A 19157-nucleotide genomic window follows, 5' to 3' on the forward strand; every position below is an offset into this window, starting at 1 on the left:
GCTGGCACTGGGGGCTAACTCTGTCAAGTCAAACCACAGAACCACATGGAGAGTGCATAATCTGGCAGTAAGAGCAACCTGGGAGGGAAATAGTGGGCTCTTCTCTCTTGGGTTACCACTCCCACGGGAGGGCATGAAAACTAGGACGGGGGACTTGGGTGGCTAGACAGAGAGGCACTCAACAACAACCATGAGGGCTGGATAGTTGAGCTGGTTAGATAAAACTAAGGTTCAATACCCATCGACATGTACAAGAGCCAAATGGGATGGGGGACAGACTGGACAAGTCTGCTACACATACTGGCAAACCAGGGTAGGGGGTGGGCCTGGTGGGGGTTATTGTGGGTCGCTCTGACTAGGCTGCAGCTCCCACTGGTTTACGTGAAGGCTGAGTATGTGCTGGGCAGAACCAGGCTGGACTGCAACACCCATTGGTTCCAGTGGAAGTCGGGGCTGTAAACAGAACCAATCCAGCAATTGCAACCACCAGCTGATTAGGGTGATGGACTGTGCTGGACCCTGTGCTTGCTAGAACACACAAGAATCTGGTCTGGGAATACCTCAAAGTTTCTTTGGGGATCTGCCCAATCAAAATGCTGGACTGAGAACCCTAACCAACAAAAGATAGAGGACAGAACAAGTCAATCAACCATCTCAGCTATATGTTAGCAGCGAAATACTGGGCAAAAGAAAGACTCTATGATGGACTATGTCAATCAGTGGATTCTCAACGACCTCATCATGCTTGGAGTGGCCAGACTGGCAGTGATTCATAACTGGTGAACTATCAAAACCACTTGAGTAAGTATCTCAGAGCATGCCCCACATCTGGGACTTGGGGTGGGTGGCAAACTGGGTGGGGCTTCTCCCTCAATATCCCCCTTTACCTCAGATACATGAAGGAAACAATATGCTAATAATAGTCTTACCCCTTCCCTATAGCCCTAGAACCTTTTTTCCCTAATTAACTATGTAAAGATTGTCAAAAATATAATAAAAAATCAAATTAGTAAAAAAAAAAAAAAAAAAAAAGACATTTGGGATGCTCACATCCCACATCGGAATGCCTGGTTCCAGTTCTGTCCCTAGTCTGAAATCCAGCTTCTGGCTGAGACACATCTTGGAAGGCAGTGGGTGCTAAGCACCTGTGACTCTCAGACTCATGAGACTTGGACTGAGTTAGGATTCCTAGCTTCAGCCTGGCCCAATCACGTTCTTAAGGGATTTAGGGAGTGAACCAGCAGATACAAGATTTTTTTTTCTTGGTTTGTAACACATACAAATAATTAAAACTATTAAAAATTTTGGACCTGGTGTGATAGTCTAGTGGCTAAAGTCCTTGCCTTGTACACACTGAGAACCCATATGGGTGCCAGTTCTATCCAGGTAGCCCCAATTCCCATCCAGCTCGGTGCGTGTGGCCTGGGAAAAGAGTAGAGGATGGCCCAAAGCCTTGGGATCCTGCACCCACATGGGAAACCCAGAAGTTGTTCCTGGCTTCTGCCTTCACATTGGCTCAGCTCCAGCCATTGCACTCACTTGGGGAGTGAATCAGTGGACAGAAGATCTTGCTCTCTGTCTCTCCCCCTCTCTGTATACTTGACTTCCCAATAAGAACTAAAATAAATCTTTAAAAAAAGTTTTAAAATATTAGGGATTGAATTAGCCTCTGAAGTAGAATATTTGTTTCCAATTTTGCCATTAAAAACTTTGAAATCAGTTTGGCAAAGTCAGACATGCAAAAATTGTATTTTCCCATCAAAAAGCTATCTTTTTTTCAAGAAGAGTGAATTGCAATGTCAAAACAGGAAGCAGGGTTGAATGTTTTCAAATAAATCTCATGTAACAGTATCAACTGAGGTAGGAAGTCATACAGCTGTCAAAAAACAGTAATAGCATTTTTCTGGGTATACATATTAAAAATATATCAAATGCTAGTTCAAACCAACTTCAAATGATTTAAGGGAATTTGTCAGACCAACAAATTTAAAAATTCTTAATTTATTATATCTTCAGTTGACAGCCTGATTAGTAACTACTAGCAACTGACATGCATTAATTGTAGGCACCTGACCAAGATCTACTTTGAGACTGCCTACAAAAGGTCTAAATATAAGTAAAAAATGGGGGGGGGGGGAGTTGAATCTCAAATCCAGCTCAAAGAGGTCATTTTGCTTGCATCACACAAGATTTTATTTTAATGTGTGAACCAATAGTTTTAAAAATTACATTAAAAACATCCAGATTTTGAGTTTCTCGAGAAAAATGATGATTTGGGAGCATGGGCCACTGTCACATGGCCACAATCTGTTGAAGTTGCACATCAGTGGCAATGAGAGGGGCACAGTGGCCAGTACATAGTTATCACCAGCCCACCTCACTACTATGGTTTTCCTTAGTCCTGGAGGCATGTGGACATGCAGTATCTACTTCAGAGGAACTGAACAGGGAAAGTGCAGGAATTAAGGGCCCAGGATGGAGGGGGACAATTCCTCATCCCTGTCCCCACCCCCCAAATTGAAATACACAGCTTACAACATTTGGGAAAAATTTCAATTAACTAGACAACAAAATGCCGTGTTTTCCCACATACAGTACTTTCAGATACCAGCCATCAACCAGCTCACAACAGAGGTCAACCTAAAGGTGATGTAAATCCTTCAGCACAACCTTTCAAATGAAGCACTTCTGGTATTGTGGTCCAAGATTAAATTCTAAGTGAACCTTTTGGGGGGAACTCTTGTCTAGGGTCAATTAAAGAATAAACAGCTTATTCAGAAGAAAAAGAGGACAAAGCTTCCTTGTTGTGTCTAGTTGCCTCAGCATTTTATCTTGAATAATTAGACTCTCCCTTTATCAAGCAAAACCTGGTTTGGAACAGTGCTTGGTGCCATGGTTGAACTGCCACTTGGGAAGCCTGCATCCCACATCACAGTGCCTTGGCTCAAATAGCTGACTACCTGTTACCCATGTGGGAGGCTGGGATGGAAATCTCAAACTCCTCGCTATGGTCTGGCCTGGTCTTGGTTGTTATGGGTGTCTAAGGAACCAAACCATTTGATGGGAGATCAGTGCCTCAGACTTACTTTCATTTTTATTTGAGAGACAAATAATAACAAAAAACCTATTGACTAATCTCATGCTCAAAAGCCAAATATAGTTTCTGAACACGATCACAACTGAAAGATGTTCTTTTCTAATAGTGCATGTATTCTAAATTAGCTTTTAGCTTCTGATTTTTGCCTACTAGGTGGCAAAATGGAAAACTCAAGGCTTTATTTCAACCACCATCTCTTTTTAAAAGGGAGATTTAAGTGGCTTATGAGGTAACTTCCAGGCCTATTTCCTAACCATCTCTTTCAAGTTCCAGTCACATTTTCCCTAACAGACAAAGGAATTTCTTTTGTGAGCCAGCTAGTTTGTTGTGTTTTTAAAAGAATGGGAGGCAAAGGAAAACTGCCAAGGATTTTGCCCGAGGTCACAGCAGAAAAGACAAAGTAAGGATCTGAGACTTTGTAAGACTTGGCCCGGGCTTTGGGAAGTAAGGAAATATTGACATTTGAACACCATTTCCAGCGTGCCAAGATTATTTGTGGCAGGATGCTATAAAAGGCATAAACGTAAAAGGAAGAAGGCAGGCAGGCCACAGCATACATGTGCTCCATGGGAAAGAACATCATCTCAAGGTGGGGAAAGGGGGTTCCATGTAGCCCAGGAAGGGGCAGGAGAAAAGAGGGTTGAGGAAGAGCATGCAGCATGAGGGAAGGCGAGCAAGCACCATGCCAGGAGAGTAGGCAGGTTAAGGAGGACAGTCACACACACACAGAAAACTAGGCAAACCCAGAAAACCCTTCTCAGTGTGAAAGCTGTGTGCACATTAGACGCCCCCCCCCAACAAGGAAAAAGATATACCAAAGGTCCACCCAACAGGGGAAAATGCACACAGACACCACACTTCCTCTCCTCACAGGAGAAAGGGCTCACACACTTGTGTAGAAGTGGGTGTGTACAAAACCAGTGGCCCAGGAGAAGGGTTAGGAGCAGTCACACAGCCATCATATGGGTTAGAATCCAGATTATGCCCTGAGCGGAGTGACCCTGGGCAAGTTACTTAACCTCTTTGTGGCAGCTTTCTCTCCAGCAAAATGGTGCTGACACCACTGCTTGCCTCATAGAGTTGTGAAGAGATTAAATACACGCTTAGAAATGGTGTCTTGCATACATTAAAAGCTACTTAAGTTAAATAAGATACATAACACACACACCAGAATGTATAGAGAAGATGCACCCTGAAACAATCACAAAAGTAAAAGAAAGTATATTCATCAAGCTACCAGCAATGTTTTGGGAGAAATATTTCACAAAAGCTAAGATATTTTAAAGCGGAGATTAGCAGATGTTTAAACTATCACAGATCTAGATAAATCAGTGCTAAGATAACTGGAGAAAAGTGGACTTGGGCAGGGGTGTAGAATGTAACTACCAGAAAAATCAAAAGGCTTGTTTTTACTCCAAATTCTCAAGGACAGGAAGGGAAGGCTGGCTCCGCTGTGGTGCGGGGAGGGGAGGGGAGGTGGCAGTTCCCAGGCTCACAGAACGTGTAGGAGGTTAAGACTGAGTGCTATCTTTGGTTGCCAACTTAAGAAAGGGAGTGTTGCTAACCCTATGATATTTCTAATTACTTCACCTAAAAAAAATAAGTGGCGTTTCCAGTCCTAGCACTATACAGCAAGTAATCTCTCTGGAATTGTCAATGACTTCCCAACTTCTACAGCCAAGGCCTTCATCTCTCCGTGTCACTTCTTAGCTTTGTGACAGCTGAAACCACTGACAAGTCTCTCTTTAGGAAGTTTGAGCTTTCCTCTTCATGCTAGTTGCTACTGCCTTAGTTCAGTCATGGCTTATGGAGTCCTCAAATAGTCCTTCTGTCCTGCACAACAATCCACTTAGCTCAAAGAGAGAGCAAATTTTCCACTTAAAACTTTGATATCCAACATAGCACTCTGTTAGCTGAATCAAACATAGCCCTTTAACATTACAGTGAAGATAGAATCTGGGTGACATGGGGCTGTTCCTCACCGTTGTATGTCTTTATTCTTCCACAAGGAGGCAGACTGAGCCTTTGGCACTCTTTCAATGAAATTCACCAGCTCCTCCATAAGAAGTCTGAGTTAAAAAAAAGAAAACAAGAGTAATAAATGTGCACACACACAATTAGATAAATACTCACCTTCATTCGACCCCTCATCATCTTCCTCTCTGTTACATATGAACTTGAGCAATATTTTACGTATTTAAAAACAGCCTTCTCAATGAATTTCCACATTTAAAAGTTCTTAACTGAAGTGATTTTATTCACCCTCAAAATAAGTCTGACTTGCCCTGACTTTGTTTCCTATCTCAAAACACTGAGTTAATCATACTTTGAACTCCCACATCTCTCTGCCTGTTATGTTATTTATAGTAATATAATGTGGAGCACCTGACTGAGGTGGAGTAGGCTTTTTTTTTTAATAACTATTAAATGGACATACTGAACTGATAAAAGACATTTTTTTTAAAAATTTTTTTTAAGGTTTATTTTTATTTTTTATTACAAAGTCAAATATTTAGAGAGGAGAAGACACAGGAAGATCTTCCACCTGCTGATTCACTCCCCAAGTGGCTGCAACAGCCAGAACTGAGCCGATCTGAAGCCAGGAGCCAGGAGCTTCTTCTGGGTCTCCCATGCGGGTGGCAGGGTCCTAAGGCTTTGGGCTGTCCTCGACTGCTTTCCCAGGCCACAAGCAGGGAGCTGGATGGGAAGCAGGGCTGCTGGGATGTGAACTGGTGGCCATATGGGATCTCAGTGTGTGCAAAACGAGGACTTTAGCTGCTAGGCTACTGTGCCAAGCCCAAGCCTTTTTTTCGGATATGTGTTATTCACTGCTGTGTGACTTACTAGTTCATGAACTAATCCTAAAAATGTAACTAAAGGATCTGTTTTAGGACACACTTCTCTGAGATCATGAAATGGAATACCACACTCACACTGTAGTCCTCCTTATCTAAGAGGTGTATGTTCCAAGATCCTCAGAGGATGCCTCAAAGTGTGGGTAGAACCGAATCTATCATTTAATACCTTTTCCATCTTAGCACTTATACACTGTGGATGTAACTTTTACAGTTTGAGGTGTGACAGCAAAACGAGCATAAATTCCTTTTTCTTTCTTCATGAGTTCAGAGATAACTATTTTCACTGAACATCTTAGCAACCTTAGCATAGTTTTCTGAGAATTCCCACCTTTCAGATGCCTTAAAGAGCTTCCTTTAAGGCATCTCTTTTAACATATCTGAATCATGTGCATCATTACTCTAATGCTGTGGGTCCATTATTCACAAAGTGTCACTTCAGCACCAGTGCTGTGGCAGAGTCAAAGCAGAGCTGCTCACTGAGAAGGCTAGTATGTGACTCCAGGAAAGCACGCTTATGCTGGACAAAGGGATGACCAGTGTCCTGGGCCAGACGACATGAGAGTTTATCATGATGCTAGAGGGGTTACAAGTGATTTTTGGATTTTTCCAAAGTAACAGCAAGTAAAACATAGCAAGTAAGCCTGCGGATGATGGGGAGGGAAACCATCACACAGTTAATCACAAGCATCATTTACGTAGCACAAACACCATCCCGTCTTCCATCTCAAGGGACTAGTTATAGTGTTTCAAGAGCTGGGATCCAGGCTCAGTATAACTCTGGTTAAGTGAAATCTTGTGTGTCCCTCCTTACGCTTTAACTATTTTAGATTACATTCTAATATTTTCAGCTTTTTCTCTTACTGTAATTCATCTATCACTTTGTTTACTTTCCTACAATGTCACTTCCTCAGATTCGTTGTGGTTTTCTATATACATTACAGTTAACATGGTTCAACATGAAGAAAATACTGTTTTATTTCTAGTAATGTCATCCTTTCAAAGATTTATGTTTATTTGAGAAGTAGATTTTACAGAGAGAGAGGGAGAGAAATCTTTTATCTGCTGATTCACTCTCCAAATGACTGCAATGGCCAGAGCTAGATAGGTCTGAAGCCAGGAGCTACTTCCACATCTTCCACATGGGTGCAGAGGACCAAGGACTTGGGCCATCTCTGGCTGCTTTGCCAGGTATAATAGCAGGGAGCTGGATCAAAAGTGGAGCAACCAGTACTCAAATTGGCACCCGCATGGGATGTCGACACTGCAGGCTTACCCTATGACACAGTGGTGCTGGTCCCTCCAACCTAACAGTCTAGATCAACTACTAGAGCCCACATTTTAAATCCAAACAGTTTTAGCTTCAATCATACTTATTTCAAAGCACAAATGGTGGGAGAAGATAAACTGTATTATAGAAAATAATGGATATATAATAAAAAACACAGTAAGAAATTTTTTCTCTGGATAATTTTCTTCACAAAATCTTTTCTAACTGAGGTTATGGTTACTTGAACCAACCATTTATATGAAAGATGGTGCATGTCCGGTCCATGCGGCCATATAAGGCCAATAAAACCTTGGTCTGACCTTGTCAAGGCAACTGCAGGTAGGACTTAAAATTTCACGATGTCTATAGCAGGTTAATTTTTAAGTTGATAAGTCTGCATGGCCTATGAATGCGATTATTAATATCCAATGGTCCTTGTCAGAAAAAGGTTTCCCATTGCTAACTTTTATCATGAAGGGCTGGGAGGGGACAGAGAAAAGGATGGCTAGCCTATCCAAAGTCAAAGGAAGACTGTAAACAGCTGTGCTTCACTCTGTCGGCAGTAGGGACAAGTTGGGTGTTTAACACAACAGCTAAGAAGCTGCTTACAGGGAACAGCACTGTGGCACAGTGGGTTGAGCCAACCCCTGCAACAATGGCATTCCCTATGGGCAACAGTTCATGTCCTGGCTACTCCACTTCAAATCCAGATCCCTGCTCATGTCCCTGCATACGATGGTCCAAGCCTTGAGCCCCTACCCCTATGCGGGAGACCCAGAAGCAGCTTTGGCCTGGTACAGTTCTGGCCAGTGTTCCATTTAGGGAGCGATTTAGTGGATGCAGGATCTCTCTCTTTGTAACTCTGCCTTCAAATTAATAAATAAATCTTCAAAAAATTAAAAGCAGCTGCTTGGGAGGCCCAGGAGGCCCACATCCCATGTCAGAGTATCTAGGTTTGACTTCTGGTTCTACATCTAATTCCAAGTTCCTGCTAATGCATGCTCTGGGAGATAGCAAGGTGTGGCCTGACGACATGGGTTCCCACCACCTGTAAGGGAGACAGGGACTGAGCCAAGAGCTCCTTGCTTTGGCTTGGCCCAGCCCTGGCACTTGGCACTTGGGGGGCAATGAACAGCATATTGGAGATATTTCTCTGCTTCCCAAATAAATATTTTTAAAATGTGGAAATACTCAGTTACAGTAAGATAGGAATAAGATGCATGGGGATTCTATTATAGGAGGATGAAATACATATTGTATATTTCTCTATAAAGGTACTGGAAGGCAAGATTTTTGGATGTTTTCACTGTAAATACATATTGAATGCTTGAAAGAATTATATTTATTTTGATTACATGTTAGAAACATCACATAGTACTCCATAAAAATGCACAATTTTTGTATATCTGCTACATTTCTTTCAAATGGAAAAAAATCAAACTAAGAAAATTTCCTCCTAAAATGTAGAATCATTGTTTTTAAAAAATGGCAGGGACAATTTATCTAATTACTTACCCATTGTGGTTTTTTTTTTTTCTTTTTTTTTTTCAGGGTGTTTTTATTTATAGTCTGCAGTGACTCATGAAAGGGGGTAAGTTTTGAAAGTAAAGTAATAAAATTAATTTTTTTCTTATTTTAATATGCTTTGTTTTTTTTCTTTGAAGTTTTTTGCCTTGTATGTCTGTGGCAAGTTCCTATATATTACCTTCCTTAATTAGCATTTGTACATGGGAGCTGTCCCCGAGAACATCTTCCAGGTTATGAAAAAAAAAAAAAAAAGCAAAGACTACATGTATCATCAACCTCTACACATTTAGTGACTATTCCTTTATCTAGAGGATTACTTGCTCAGAAGTACCAGTCACTCTGGCATAATTTTCTACTTGACAGTCACCATGGAAGGAGGAACCCTGCAGCCACAGCCCAATGGGCTAAGAGGAGGCACTCTCACCTTCCGATCTGCAGAGTGGGCTCTGTGGCGTACACTGTGCCTGTGAATCCTGTGTGCTCGGTGATGTAGGGCAGCGCCATCATGCAGTGATAGTTAGAGATGAGAATCACATCTACCGTCGACAGGTCTATTAGCTCAGTCTGGAAAAGAATGATACGAATCTGTTCAGGGCACACAGATCAACAGGATGCTACTGAAAAATGATGTTGTCAGGATGCTGAGAAATAAGTTTTTGTACTACAGAATAAGGATGCGTTGGCCTCAACCTTTTCGTCCCCCCATTTTAAGATGTTTTTTAGTACTGACATTAAGTAGCAGAGCAGGATGGCTGATGAGAAGGGAGCTGGTTCATCAGCAACACTCTGAGTTCTAATGAGAGTTCTGAGCGACACATGCTAACGGGACACAGTAGTGGCTACTGCCTGGCATGCAAGATCAGGTAACTGGAAGCAGAATGAGTACAATGCAAGCTTAGCGGGGACAACAGAATGTAATATACTATTGTTCCTGAGGAACAGGAACAGGTGAGACGGTGTGCAGAAATCAGCTCCTCCGAAGTCCAACCCACAGGCAGCTGGCCTTTACTCTTGCAGGCAGCTTTTGACTACTACTGCTGGATAGAAAACCACTAAAACCAAAACACATGCATACACAATAGCACTGGCAGAGTCATACAGAAACTATATTCTCACAATCTATTCTGATTTTAATCCCCAGCCTTCCCTTTCAGTCAGTCACATGAAACGGAAAAGCAAACAAACAAAAAAACCAAACAACAGATTAGTAGGTAAGGGAAATATACTATCCCAGTTTGGTACACTTTATGGAAATGAAGAAGGGAATTTCTTCCCCCTTCCATATTTAAGTCCCACCTGTCTGTTATGGGTTGATGCTTCCTGATTTATCCAGATGGCCTGCCTTCCTGCACAGACCTCTCAGAGTGCTTCAGCAGTATCCCTCCTGTGAGGGTTAGCCCCCACCAGGAGTCCTATGTCCTGAGTGGCTTCCCTCCACATCTGGTACCTGATGTAGCCAGCAAGCAGACAGGACAGGCCTGGGGCTGTGGTGCTGAAGGAATGCAGCTTAACAAGCAACACTTCCTGTGGGGGAAAAGTACAAAACGGTGCAAAGATCCTATCACTTTCTGAGCTCTCTCATGGAGAGGATGATCCTGGGAAGGTATACTGTGTGCTAAGAAGCATATGGGAGAGGAGGGAATCCCAGACCCTACATAATTGTACCATAAAATTCAAAACTAAAAAAAAAAAAGAAGCATATCCAAGTCGAGGTGTTTTGGACAGGATAATAGGTTGCTCAGTTAACATGTCCACCACAGACGGAAGTACGAACGATGCCTGTGACATAAGCAAAGGAGAAGAGGCAATATGTCATTTGGCTGTGGATATTTTCTGGCTGGATAACTTTACACATGAAGTATCTTAATAAAGCTGCCGCGGCAGCATCAACTTTCAAGGATGGCATGTGTGTAGAGAGGGCATAAGCTACTCACTGCTAGGTTAATGACATCTATGTAAATAACACACCTAAGGACAGCTGAGAGACAACTCTAAAACTCTTAATTCCATGGTGTGTGCTGTGCTTGCAAGACAGTTTCCTCAGGATGAAGGACCATGCAGAGATCTGTCGGTCCTGCCTTCCAGAATCATTTTTAAATAAATAAGGGAATTCAAAAAAAACAGGACATTTGAAGCAATAATAAAGTTTAAAAGTCATTAGCTTGTCTCATGGGTAAAAACCTTGGCTGATAAAACTCTAAATTTCTCTTTAAAAGTCAGATCATAAACTTACAAGAAATTAGGACAGGGAAACTGGAAGAAAACTAAATGTATATGTGTGTGTAAACAATGCTTGTATAAACATTTTTCCTGAGAAATAAATCCAACACCAAATGCAATTTATATATTCACATTTAGACTGATTTACCTACTTTCACTCAATGGAATGCAATACAGATTGCTTTAACTTTCAAAACTTTTGTGTATAGACTTGTCACAGACTGTGTTGAGTCAAACGAGCATAATTTATTGGCTGTTCACTGTTCTGTGCTATATACCACATGAGGAGTCTATGTTGAGACTTCAGGGATAATAAATGATAGTTGTAGATGACCAATTGCTCAAGGGCTGGGATTAGACGTGCCTGGTTCACAAGCAAGTCAGCGAAGAGTAGACTCTGGTGAATGCCTCTCACCAGTCTCGGTTACTCTCCCTTTCTTGGATACAATAGGCTGCTTCTAGTTTAAAATAAAGACTATTAGTTTTACATGACATAAAATCTTGCTAGATAACTCCTAGGATTCCAGGACCCTAAATACATCAATAATCCTTTAGTTTAGGTAAACTGTGAAACACTAACTCATTTAAAGGTAGTACTACAGAGCAAGTCAGAAAGTCATGAGCATCAATTCTTAAATTCTACATTGTCCATGAACTGAAAGTTTTAGTAGTCAGCACCATATGTGGTAAACTGAAAACAAATGTAGCACCTGGGATTAGGAATCTCTGAGCAGATGGGGAATTGCCCCCGGTTCCTAAGTGACAAATGAGGGTGACAAGAGATTTTAATAGCAGAGAGGGAGACCTCAGGATTCTTGGTAACTTTCTACCTTCACCTTTCGTTTTACTATTCCACCTCAAATTCTCTTCCTTTTCTGCAGCTCAATTACCATATGCTTTCAAGGATGTTTTCCTCCTCTCATCTACTCTGGAACCTCTAAAGGGCACAAAAGCATACTTAAAAGAGATAAAACTTATCCACAGATTATTAAACAAGGTAAAGATATGAAAAGACAGGTAGGAAGAGCTGACAAAAATGAGAGAAACTGCACTTCAAATTTTTTTTACTTTCTGGCCCTAGGTTGTGAAAGCATTTTCTACAGGCACTGTGTAATTCACTGGGCACTAATTTCCATAGGAACCCGGGGTAACCCCCTGGCTTCCCCGCTATTCATCTCTGTTGAAAATCCCAGCTAGGCTGCTCTGAGGATTATTTAAGCCTGTCAGCTTAGATTAGCAGCCTGTGTAACTAATGGAAACTGATCTCAGTGACACTGGCCCCAAATCCTAACAAGTCTCTCTGTGATAATAATATGTAAGCAACAGATATTCAATGACACAGTTCTCATGAATTTGAATGCAATATTTAATATGATTTTCAAATCAGCATGAATTTTTAATTTACTTGTGTTGGTTGAATAATAGCAGTTCACAATTGTCCAATGAAAAGAAAACTAAGGAAAATATGGCTAATTAATGTACAAAGGCATTATAACTAAAAAAAAAAAAACGGACTGAGTTATTTCCTTACCTTGCTCAAAATCATGCCTTAGAAGAAGTATTACTAGAGATTACAGAAAGATCTAAAAGTAGGAAGTGAATAAATGAAATGATTTACAGCAATAAAAAAGCTCCTAAATAGTCCTATTCTAGCTGTACAATGTGGTTGGTTTAACAGATTAATTTCAATTTGAAAAGAAGAAATTAAGCTCCTTAAAGATTATTTCTTGACTTCATTTTTGAGATTATACAAAACTTCATTTTGAGAGATTAGTGCAGTATGCTTTGCTTTGTTTCTGTAACAAGATTCTCTTTACTCTTACCTCTGGTAAACAGAATTCAGGCACAGAGTCCACAAACACATGACCTGAGCACTCCTTTAGTTCCTACAAGAAAAAAAAAATACTAGAAGATACATTCAACAGCTGTCATACCAAAGAAATACAATCTTCAAGCCAAATTTTTCATGAAGAGTCACATGTTGCCAGAGCTGAGGATGAGCTGCAGGTTACTTAGGTTAATGGTCCCTGTGTAGGCTCAGATAGGTTCAGAGGCTTACTGAGGGCATAAATATTGGTTGGTAACAGATTGCAGACATCGTTCTTCAGGGAAACTATGTATGGATGTCTAAGTCCATGATGCACTGGCATCCAGGTAAGTTACATGTAGGCCATAATAGCACCATTAGAATTACCTATGAACTCTTTAGATCCTCAGGCCCTATCTATAATCTAAGGATCAGAAAATGGGGATGAACTTCTAATAAAACCGGAGCTGATTCCGCTATGCAATCAATTTAGGAGTCACAGGCATGAACAAATTATTTAGGAGGAGTGATGAGAAAGTGTAAGTGGAAAGAAAGGTGGCTACTGGGGCCTGGCTTCGTGGCCTCGTGGCTAAAGCCCTTGCCTTGAATGTGCCAGGATCCCATATGGCCATAGGTTCTAATCCTGGTTCTAATCCATGTGGGAGACCCAGAAGAAGCTTGTGGCTCCTGGCTTTGGATTGACTCAGTGGTCATTGCAGCCGCTTGGGGAATGAATCATTGGATGGAAGACCTTCCTCTGTCCTCCTCTCTGTATATCTGACTTTGCAATAAAAATAAAATCTAAAAAAAAAAGAAAGGTGGCTACTGATGGACATATTACTGAGCTACATAATGCTTGGGGCAATAAAAGGGACACAGGTACCAGACAGACATCTCAGAGTTGTCCTACTGAGGAGTAAAGCAAGAGATGTGGAAAATCTATTGACCAACGACTGAAGTTAGTACAACTTCAAGAAACAAATTCTCAAGCCAAGCCACATAGGAGAGTGTCAGCTTGAATTATGAGATAGTGCAGTGAAACAGAAAGGTCCAAAAGACATCAGTGGGTCACAAACAGCTGCTTTGAAATAACTCTAACAATTCCACTGGAATTGTTTCTCTAGTGGACACTTTAAAGTCCAGGGTGGATTTTTTTGTACAGTCAGCTGAGAGCCATCTATGACATTATAGGGCAATCAGTAAAGGGCAGAATTTGGTCAACAGTTTTCTTTTTCCAGGAAGGGAAATATACTGCTATAATTTTACTCTTTTGTGCTTCAGTGAGTCATTGAACACACATTTCTATGTGCATGTATCTGCATTTTTATAAGCAGAATTTGAATGATTTTACTACCAGTTTTTACGTGAAAATAGGGCATCAAGTATGCTATTGTCTTTTTTATTTTTCTAAGTTTCACACAGAAGACTCTCAACAGAATATTTCTTTTTGTCTTCCACAGCACATTCTGGTTCCACTCCTTATAAGAGCATTGCTAGCCCATTATGTAGGAAGCCAAGTAGGTTGCTTTGTACCTTGGCAAGTGTTCCACTGCTAGGTGAAAAGTAGCCAACAACTGGTGGGCATTCTGGATGCAGTTAATGTCAAATCTGTGTTAACTATACCAGTGTGCCAGCATAGTTGCCTATTCTACTTTACTCCTTTAAAAAAATTAAGTTATGTGGGGAACTCTGAATAGCACACTGTGTCAGAAGATGGGAAATGTTGGGTTGGGACACATCACCCTGGCCCCCAGGCATACCACACACCACTGCGGGTTGGGGGATGGGATTCTGCAGATTGCTTGGGGAAGACGGTCTGGGGACATGTTAGAGTGGGTTTGCTGAAGGCATGTCTGACAGGGAGGAGTGACTTCTAGAGTCTTACATGGTTTGGGCTATTGCACTTGCAGGTAGGCAAGGCACTGAGGCAGGAAGGTTAGAGGAGCCATGTCTGGGTTAGGCCAATGCAACCCACCAATGTGGGAAACTTGGACAGGGCTAAGCAGCAGCACCTACCAGTGCATGTGAAACTGGGGTTAGGGTACGTTACAGTATCCACAGGGAGAGAACTGATTATGGGGGCAGATTTTGCAAGGGACTAGTATCTGTGGGCACAGAGGGCTCTGCAGCACCTGATGGTTTGCATGAGAGCTGGGAGTGGTGATGGGCCATACCACGCTGTACCACAAAACTCATTGACATTCAGCGAACTGGGGCTGGGAGGCCGCCATATTGGGGCAGGATGCAGCACCTGCCCACATATGCAAAGTCCAAGACTGAGAGCAGCCATGCCAAGCAGGGGTATGGCATGAGTGAGATCTGGGACTGGAAATGAGCCTTATAGGGAAACTTGGGGAACGACCCTCCTAAGCCCCAGCTCCCACTCAGGAGCATGAGAGCCAGGGTTGGGAGCAAGCTGGCCTGGCATGGGCTCTAGCACCTGTCGGCTGACATGTAGACTGTGTCTGGGGGTAGGCCAGGCTGGTTTAGACTGCAACACCAGCTGGCAAGTGCCAGGACCAGGTGAATCATGTAAGGTTTGATGGCAGTGTCCCCCAGCAGGTGTAAGATTTGGGGCTGGATGCATGCCTGGCAGGGGAATGGCAGGCATTCCCCTGCTGGGCTGTACACACTACTGGTGAGCAAGAGAACCAGGGCTAGGGATGAGCCAGGCTGAGCAAGTTGGAGGCACCTGTCAGGATTTGTGAAGGTCAGGTCTGGGGGCTGGATGGGCTGAGCTAAGCCATAGCACCAGTGGGTGTGCGCGACAGCTGGACGGAATGTGGGCTGGTTTGGGCTAGGCTGCAGCATGAGCTGGCATGTACAAAAACTGGGCTAGGGGTGGGCCTGGTGGGGTAATTATGGCAGTCATCCTGACTATGCTGTGGCACCTGCTGGTGTGCATGAGAATCAGATCCGTGGTAAGCTGGTTGGGATGGGCTGTGTTACCCGTTGGTTCATGTGAGAGATTTGGTTGGGGTGGAACTGACAAAGCAGCAGCATCCACTGGCATGTGAGTTACCTGGTACAGGGGACAGAATGCATCTGAGCCTGCACTGATTGGTGTATACAAGTCAAGTCTGAGTTCACTCCAGGCAAGGTTTCTTGAGGAATTCCCCAGCCAGACTGCTGGACTCAAACCCCAGTCACAGGTAAAAATCACAGGTGTGACTGTGTATCGTATGAAGACTGGGCCTCTTCAGTTGCTGATGCCTGTGCAGTGGAGAGCATGTCCAGATGCATATGGGAGACATGACAGCCAGCTCATCCAGGCCAGCAGGGGACATCAAGTCAACTGCCTCAGAGGGTGGAAAGCAGAAGAGGTTGTTCAATTCTCCTGCCCAAGCTTTGCAGCACATTCCTGGATCTGTGGATGCACTAAGGTGGACTCTTGTCAACCAAGAGACTTTGAAAAGATTTTTCTCGGGCCCGGCAGTGTGGCCTAGCGGCTAAAGTCCTCGCCTTGAAAGCCCCAGGATCCCATGTGGGCGCCGGTTCTAATCCCGGCGGCTCCACTTCCCATCCAGCTCCCTGCTTATGGCCTGGGAAAGCAGTTGAGGACGGCCCAATGCATTGGGACCCTGCACCCGCGTGAGAGACCTGGAAGAGGTTCCAGGTTTCCGGCTTCGGATCGGTGCGCACCGGCCCGTTGTGGCTCACTTGGGGAGTGAAACATAAGATGGAAGATTTTCCTCTCTGTCTCTCCTCCTCTGTGTATATCTGGCTGTAATAAAATGAATAAATCTTTAAAAAAAAAAAAAGATTTTTCTCAACCCTTGAGCAAAGAAGCCAACAATGTTTGAGAACTATTGCAACTACTCAAATAACATTCTCAGAACTCTCTTTCCCACACTGGGGTCTCTAAGGCATCACCAAATGACCAAATCCCATCTCCATAAGCTGTGTAGTTTGATACCAAGAACAGCCCTCCTCTCTTCCTCCTGTGTAGACACAGAAGGAAAACAAAACAAAACAACAACAACAAAAAAAAAACCTGAACCATTTATCCCACCCACCTTCCTCCATACCTTGACCCTCTTCACCCTAACTGGAAGCCCATATGAGTGTGCATCCCTCTCAACTATGGAAACAATATTAAAAAATAAAAATTATACAAATATTATTGCTAAATCAGTCCTAGCTAATCCAAAAAGTGGAAAACACTTATTAATAACAATGTACCTGCAGCTAAAAACAAAGAAGCACATACCTTTTCATGCTAGAGGGTTCCAATTCCTTTAGAATGACATTAAATGTGAGTAAAGACAATCCAAGGGAAATTTCAAAGCGTTGCCTAGTATTAAATAGACTATGCAATCTCCTTCCTCATAATGCTACATATCACGGCAGGTCATACAATGAAGTCTCCTCTGAGGCTCTCACCCTTCCCGGTATGCAGAAACATATTTGCCATTCCAAACACTTACAATGTCACTATATTTTATTCACCACTCCTTTCTAATGAAATAGTCCCATATATACATGCAACTCATTTCACTCACAATGCACTGGTAATGGGATGCTTCTGAGCCTCTCTCCGGGAACAGTGATTTATAGCCAGCACGAAACTCCGGCTGAAATCAGGTATACAGGTTCTTGAATATCACATAATTTTTCAGCCAACTATGAACAAACCTGGTTTTAGATTACGTATTTGGCTTGCACTGGAGGTTGGGGTGCAGTTACAGGAATTTATTCTGTAAAAAAGCATACCCCTTTGCTACTAATCTGCCACAAGAAAATGCTATTCAGATTAATCCTTTCTAAGAACCTTTCAATTCACTTGGTTTTTCTCTTGTGAAATAAAGAGTAACAATGACCTGGAGGCCCAAGAAGTAGCTGGATGAGCCTTGGGGTTTTTAATCTTCCCGTATCTCTGATTGAGAGGCAGAGATTCTCATCTGGCTGTTTACCCCTTCAGTGCCTGCAATGGGCTGGTGCTTATCCAGGGATGAAGTTGGGAGCCAGGAACTCACTCCAAATTTCCCACATTGAGGACAACTATATGTCACTACTGCCTCCCAGGGTCTACAGCAGCAGGAAGCTGGAGTCAGAGGCCAGAGTTCCAACATGAGATGCAGGCTTTCCAGGCCAGGTTCCTGCTTCTTTAACACACATTTTTTAAATTACAAAGTTTGACTGTAATTTTTAATATTCTTTTGTAGAGTTTGACAATACATAACCTAATGTCAACAATAGGTTTCCACATCTTAGATTCTTAGAACATCCCCCTCCCCCGTCCTAAATTTGTAAGAGTGTTTATTCTAGGCTATTAGGGAAGGTTGGAATAGGATCACAGGTAATAACCTCAAAGTCACTTGAAGTCATCCCTTCCTCCCCTTTGAAAAACTCATTTTTGGGAAAATTAATAACCTGCTCTTCCAAATATTTTCCCAAGAGTGGTCAGAGGCATCACTTGACAATGACACTACTTTCCCACAATCTTTCATTGCCTCAGTCATCAAAGGAGACTTAAACTTTTCATAAAGCCCTACCTGAGGCATTTGGAAGCTCTGATACTTACCACAAGCATTTAGCTTAGCAGTTAAGATTCGTTCCTATTACACTAGAGTAGTTGGGTTCAAGTCCCAGCTGTGTCCCCAGTAAGCTTCTTGATAATGGGTATCCTGACAGACAGCAGAGCATGTGCCATGTAGCTGGGTCCTGCCCATCAATGTGGAAGCGTTAGGACTGAGCTCCTAGCTCTTGCCTTTGGCAGAGGTCTTCCCTGGGCATTTAGGGAGTAAACCAGCAAATGGAAATTGCCTCTGTCTCCCTCCCTCTTCAACAAACAACTCTCATTCTTGAGAATTTCAGTTCCCTTTGAGGTACAGTATTATTTCTTTCAGTCAATACCCACCTCAAATTGAACCAGAGGAGACTCTTAAATAAGGATCATGTTTGAAATTCCCTTTGGATTCTATAAATAATGAGAGCTCTCCTGTTGTGGCATTAAAGAGTATCTGCAGAAGTATTCAGAATTCTGTACATACTGGATCTCAACTGATCATTGGACTCCCTAAAAGGTACATGAAACCAGTAATTGCCAAGCACAGACGGGTAGCATGGGTCTTGGAAGGTATTTTTAGGGTTTTACAGGGTGGCACTAGTATGACAAGAGCTTTCCACTGGGTGCAGATAGGTTTCCATTTTCTGTCTTGGACCATACCTTGTCTAAGAAAGCATTTCCATCCTTCAGGGACCAGCAAGGAAGATTAGACAGCCTGGGACTGAAAAACAAGACATGAAATTGTAATAGATTATAGGCTTCAGTGATTTCACGGTAACTATAATGTCTCCATAAAGTTCAAAAATAGTATGAAATTGATTGCAGTGATACCCAAAATATCAATCAATAAAGATGAGAAACAGTCAGATTGT

General features: G+C 42.5%; 1 protein-coding gene across 1 annotated transcript in view; it reads right to left on the bottom strand.

Moving 5' to 3' along the window:
* INTS9 (integrator complex subunit 9) overlaps positions 1 to 19157 on the bottom strand; it is a 129834-nt gene that overhangs the window by 59033 nt on the left and 51644 nt on the right. Inside the window, exons 3-6 of the mRNA XM_058670073.1 lie at positions 18946 to 19006; positions 12793 to 12855; positions 9174 to 9313; positions 5080 to 5166 (exon numbers count right to left, since the gene is read on the bottom strand). Coding sequence (XP_058526056.1) covers positions 5080 to 5166; positions 9174 to 9313; positions 12793 to 12855; positions 18946 to 19006 — 351 coding nt within the window. The remainder of the gene's footprint in view (positions 1 to 5079; positions 5167 to 9173; positions 9314 to 12792; positions 12856 to 18945; positions 19007 to 19157) is intronic.

The sequence above is a fragment of the Ochotona princeps genome, chromosome 11, assembly GCF_030435755.1.
Source record: "Ochotona princeps isolate mOchPri1 chromosome 11, mOchPri1.hap1, whole genome shotgun sequence".
Lineage (NCBI taxonomy): Eukaryota > Metazoa > Chordata > Mammalia > Lagomorpha > Ochotonidae > Ochotona > Ochotona princeps.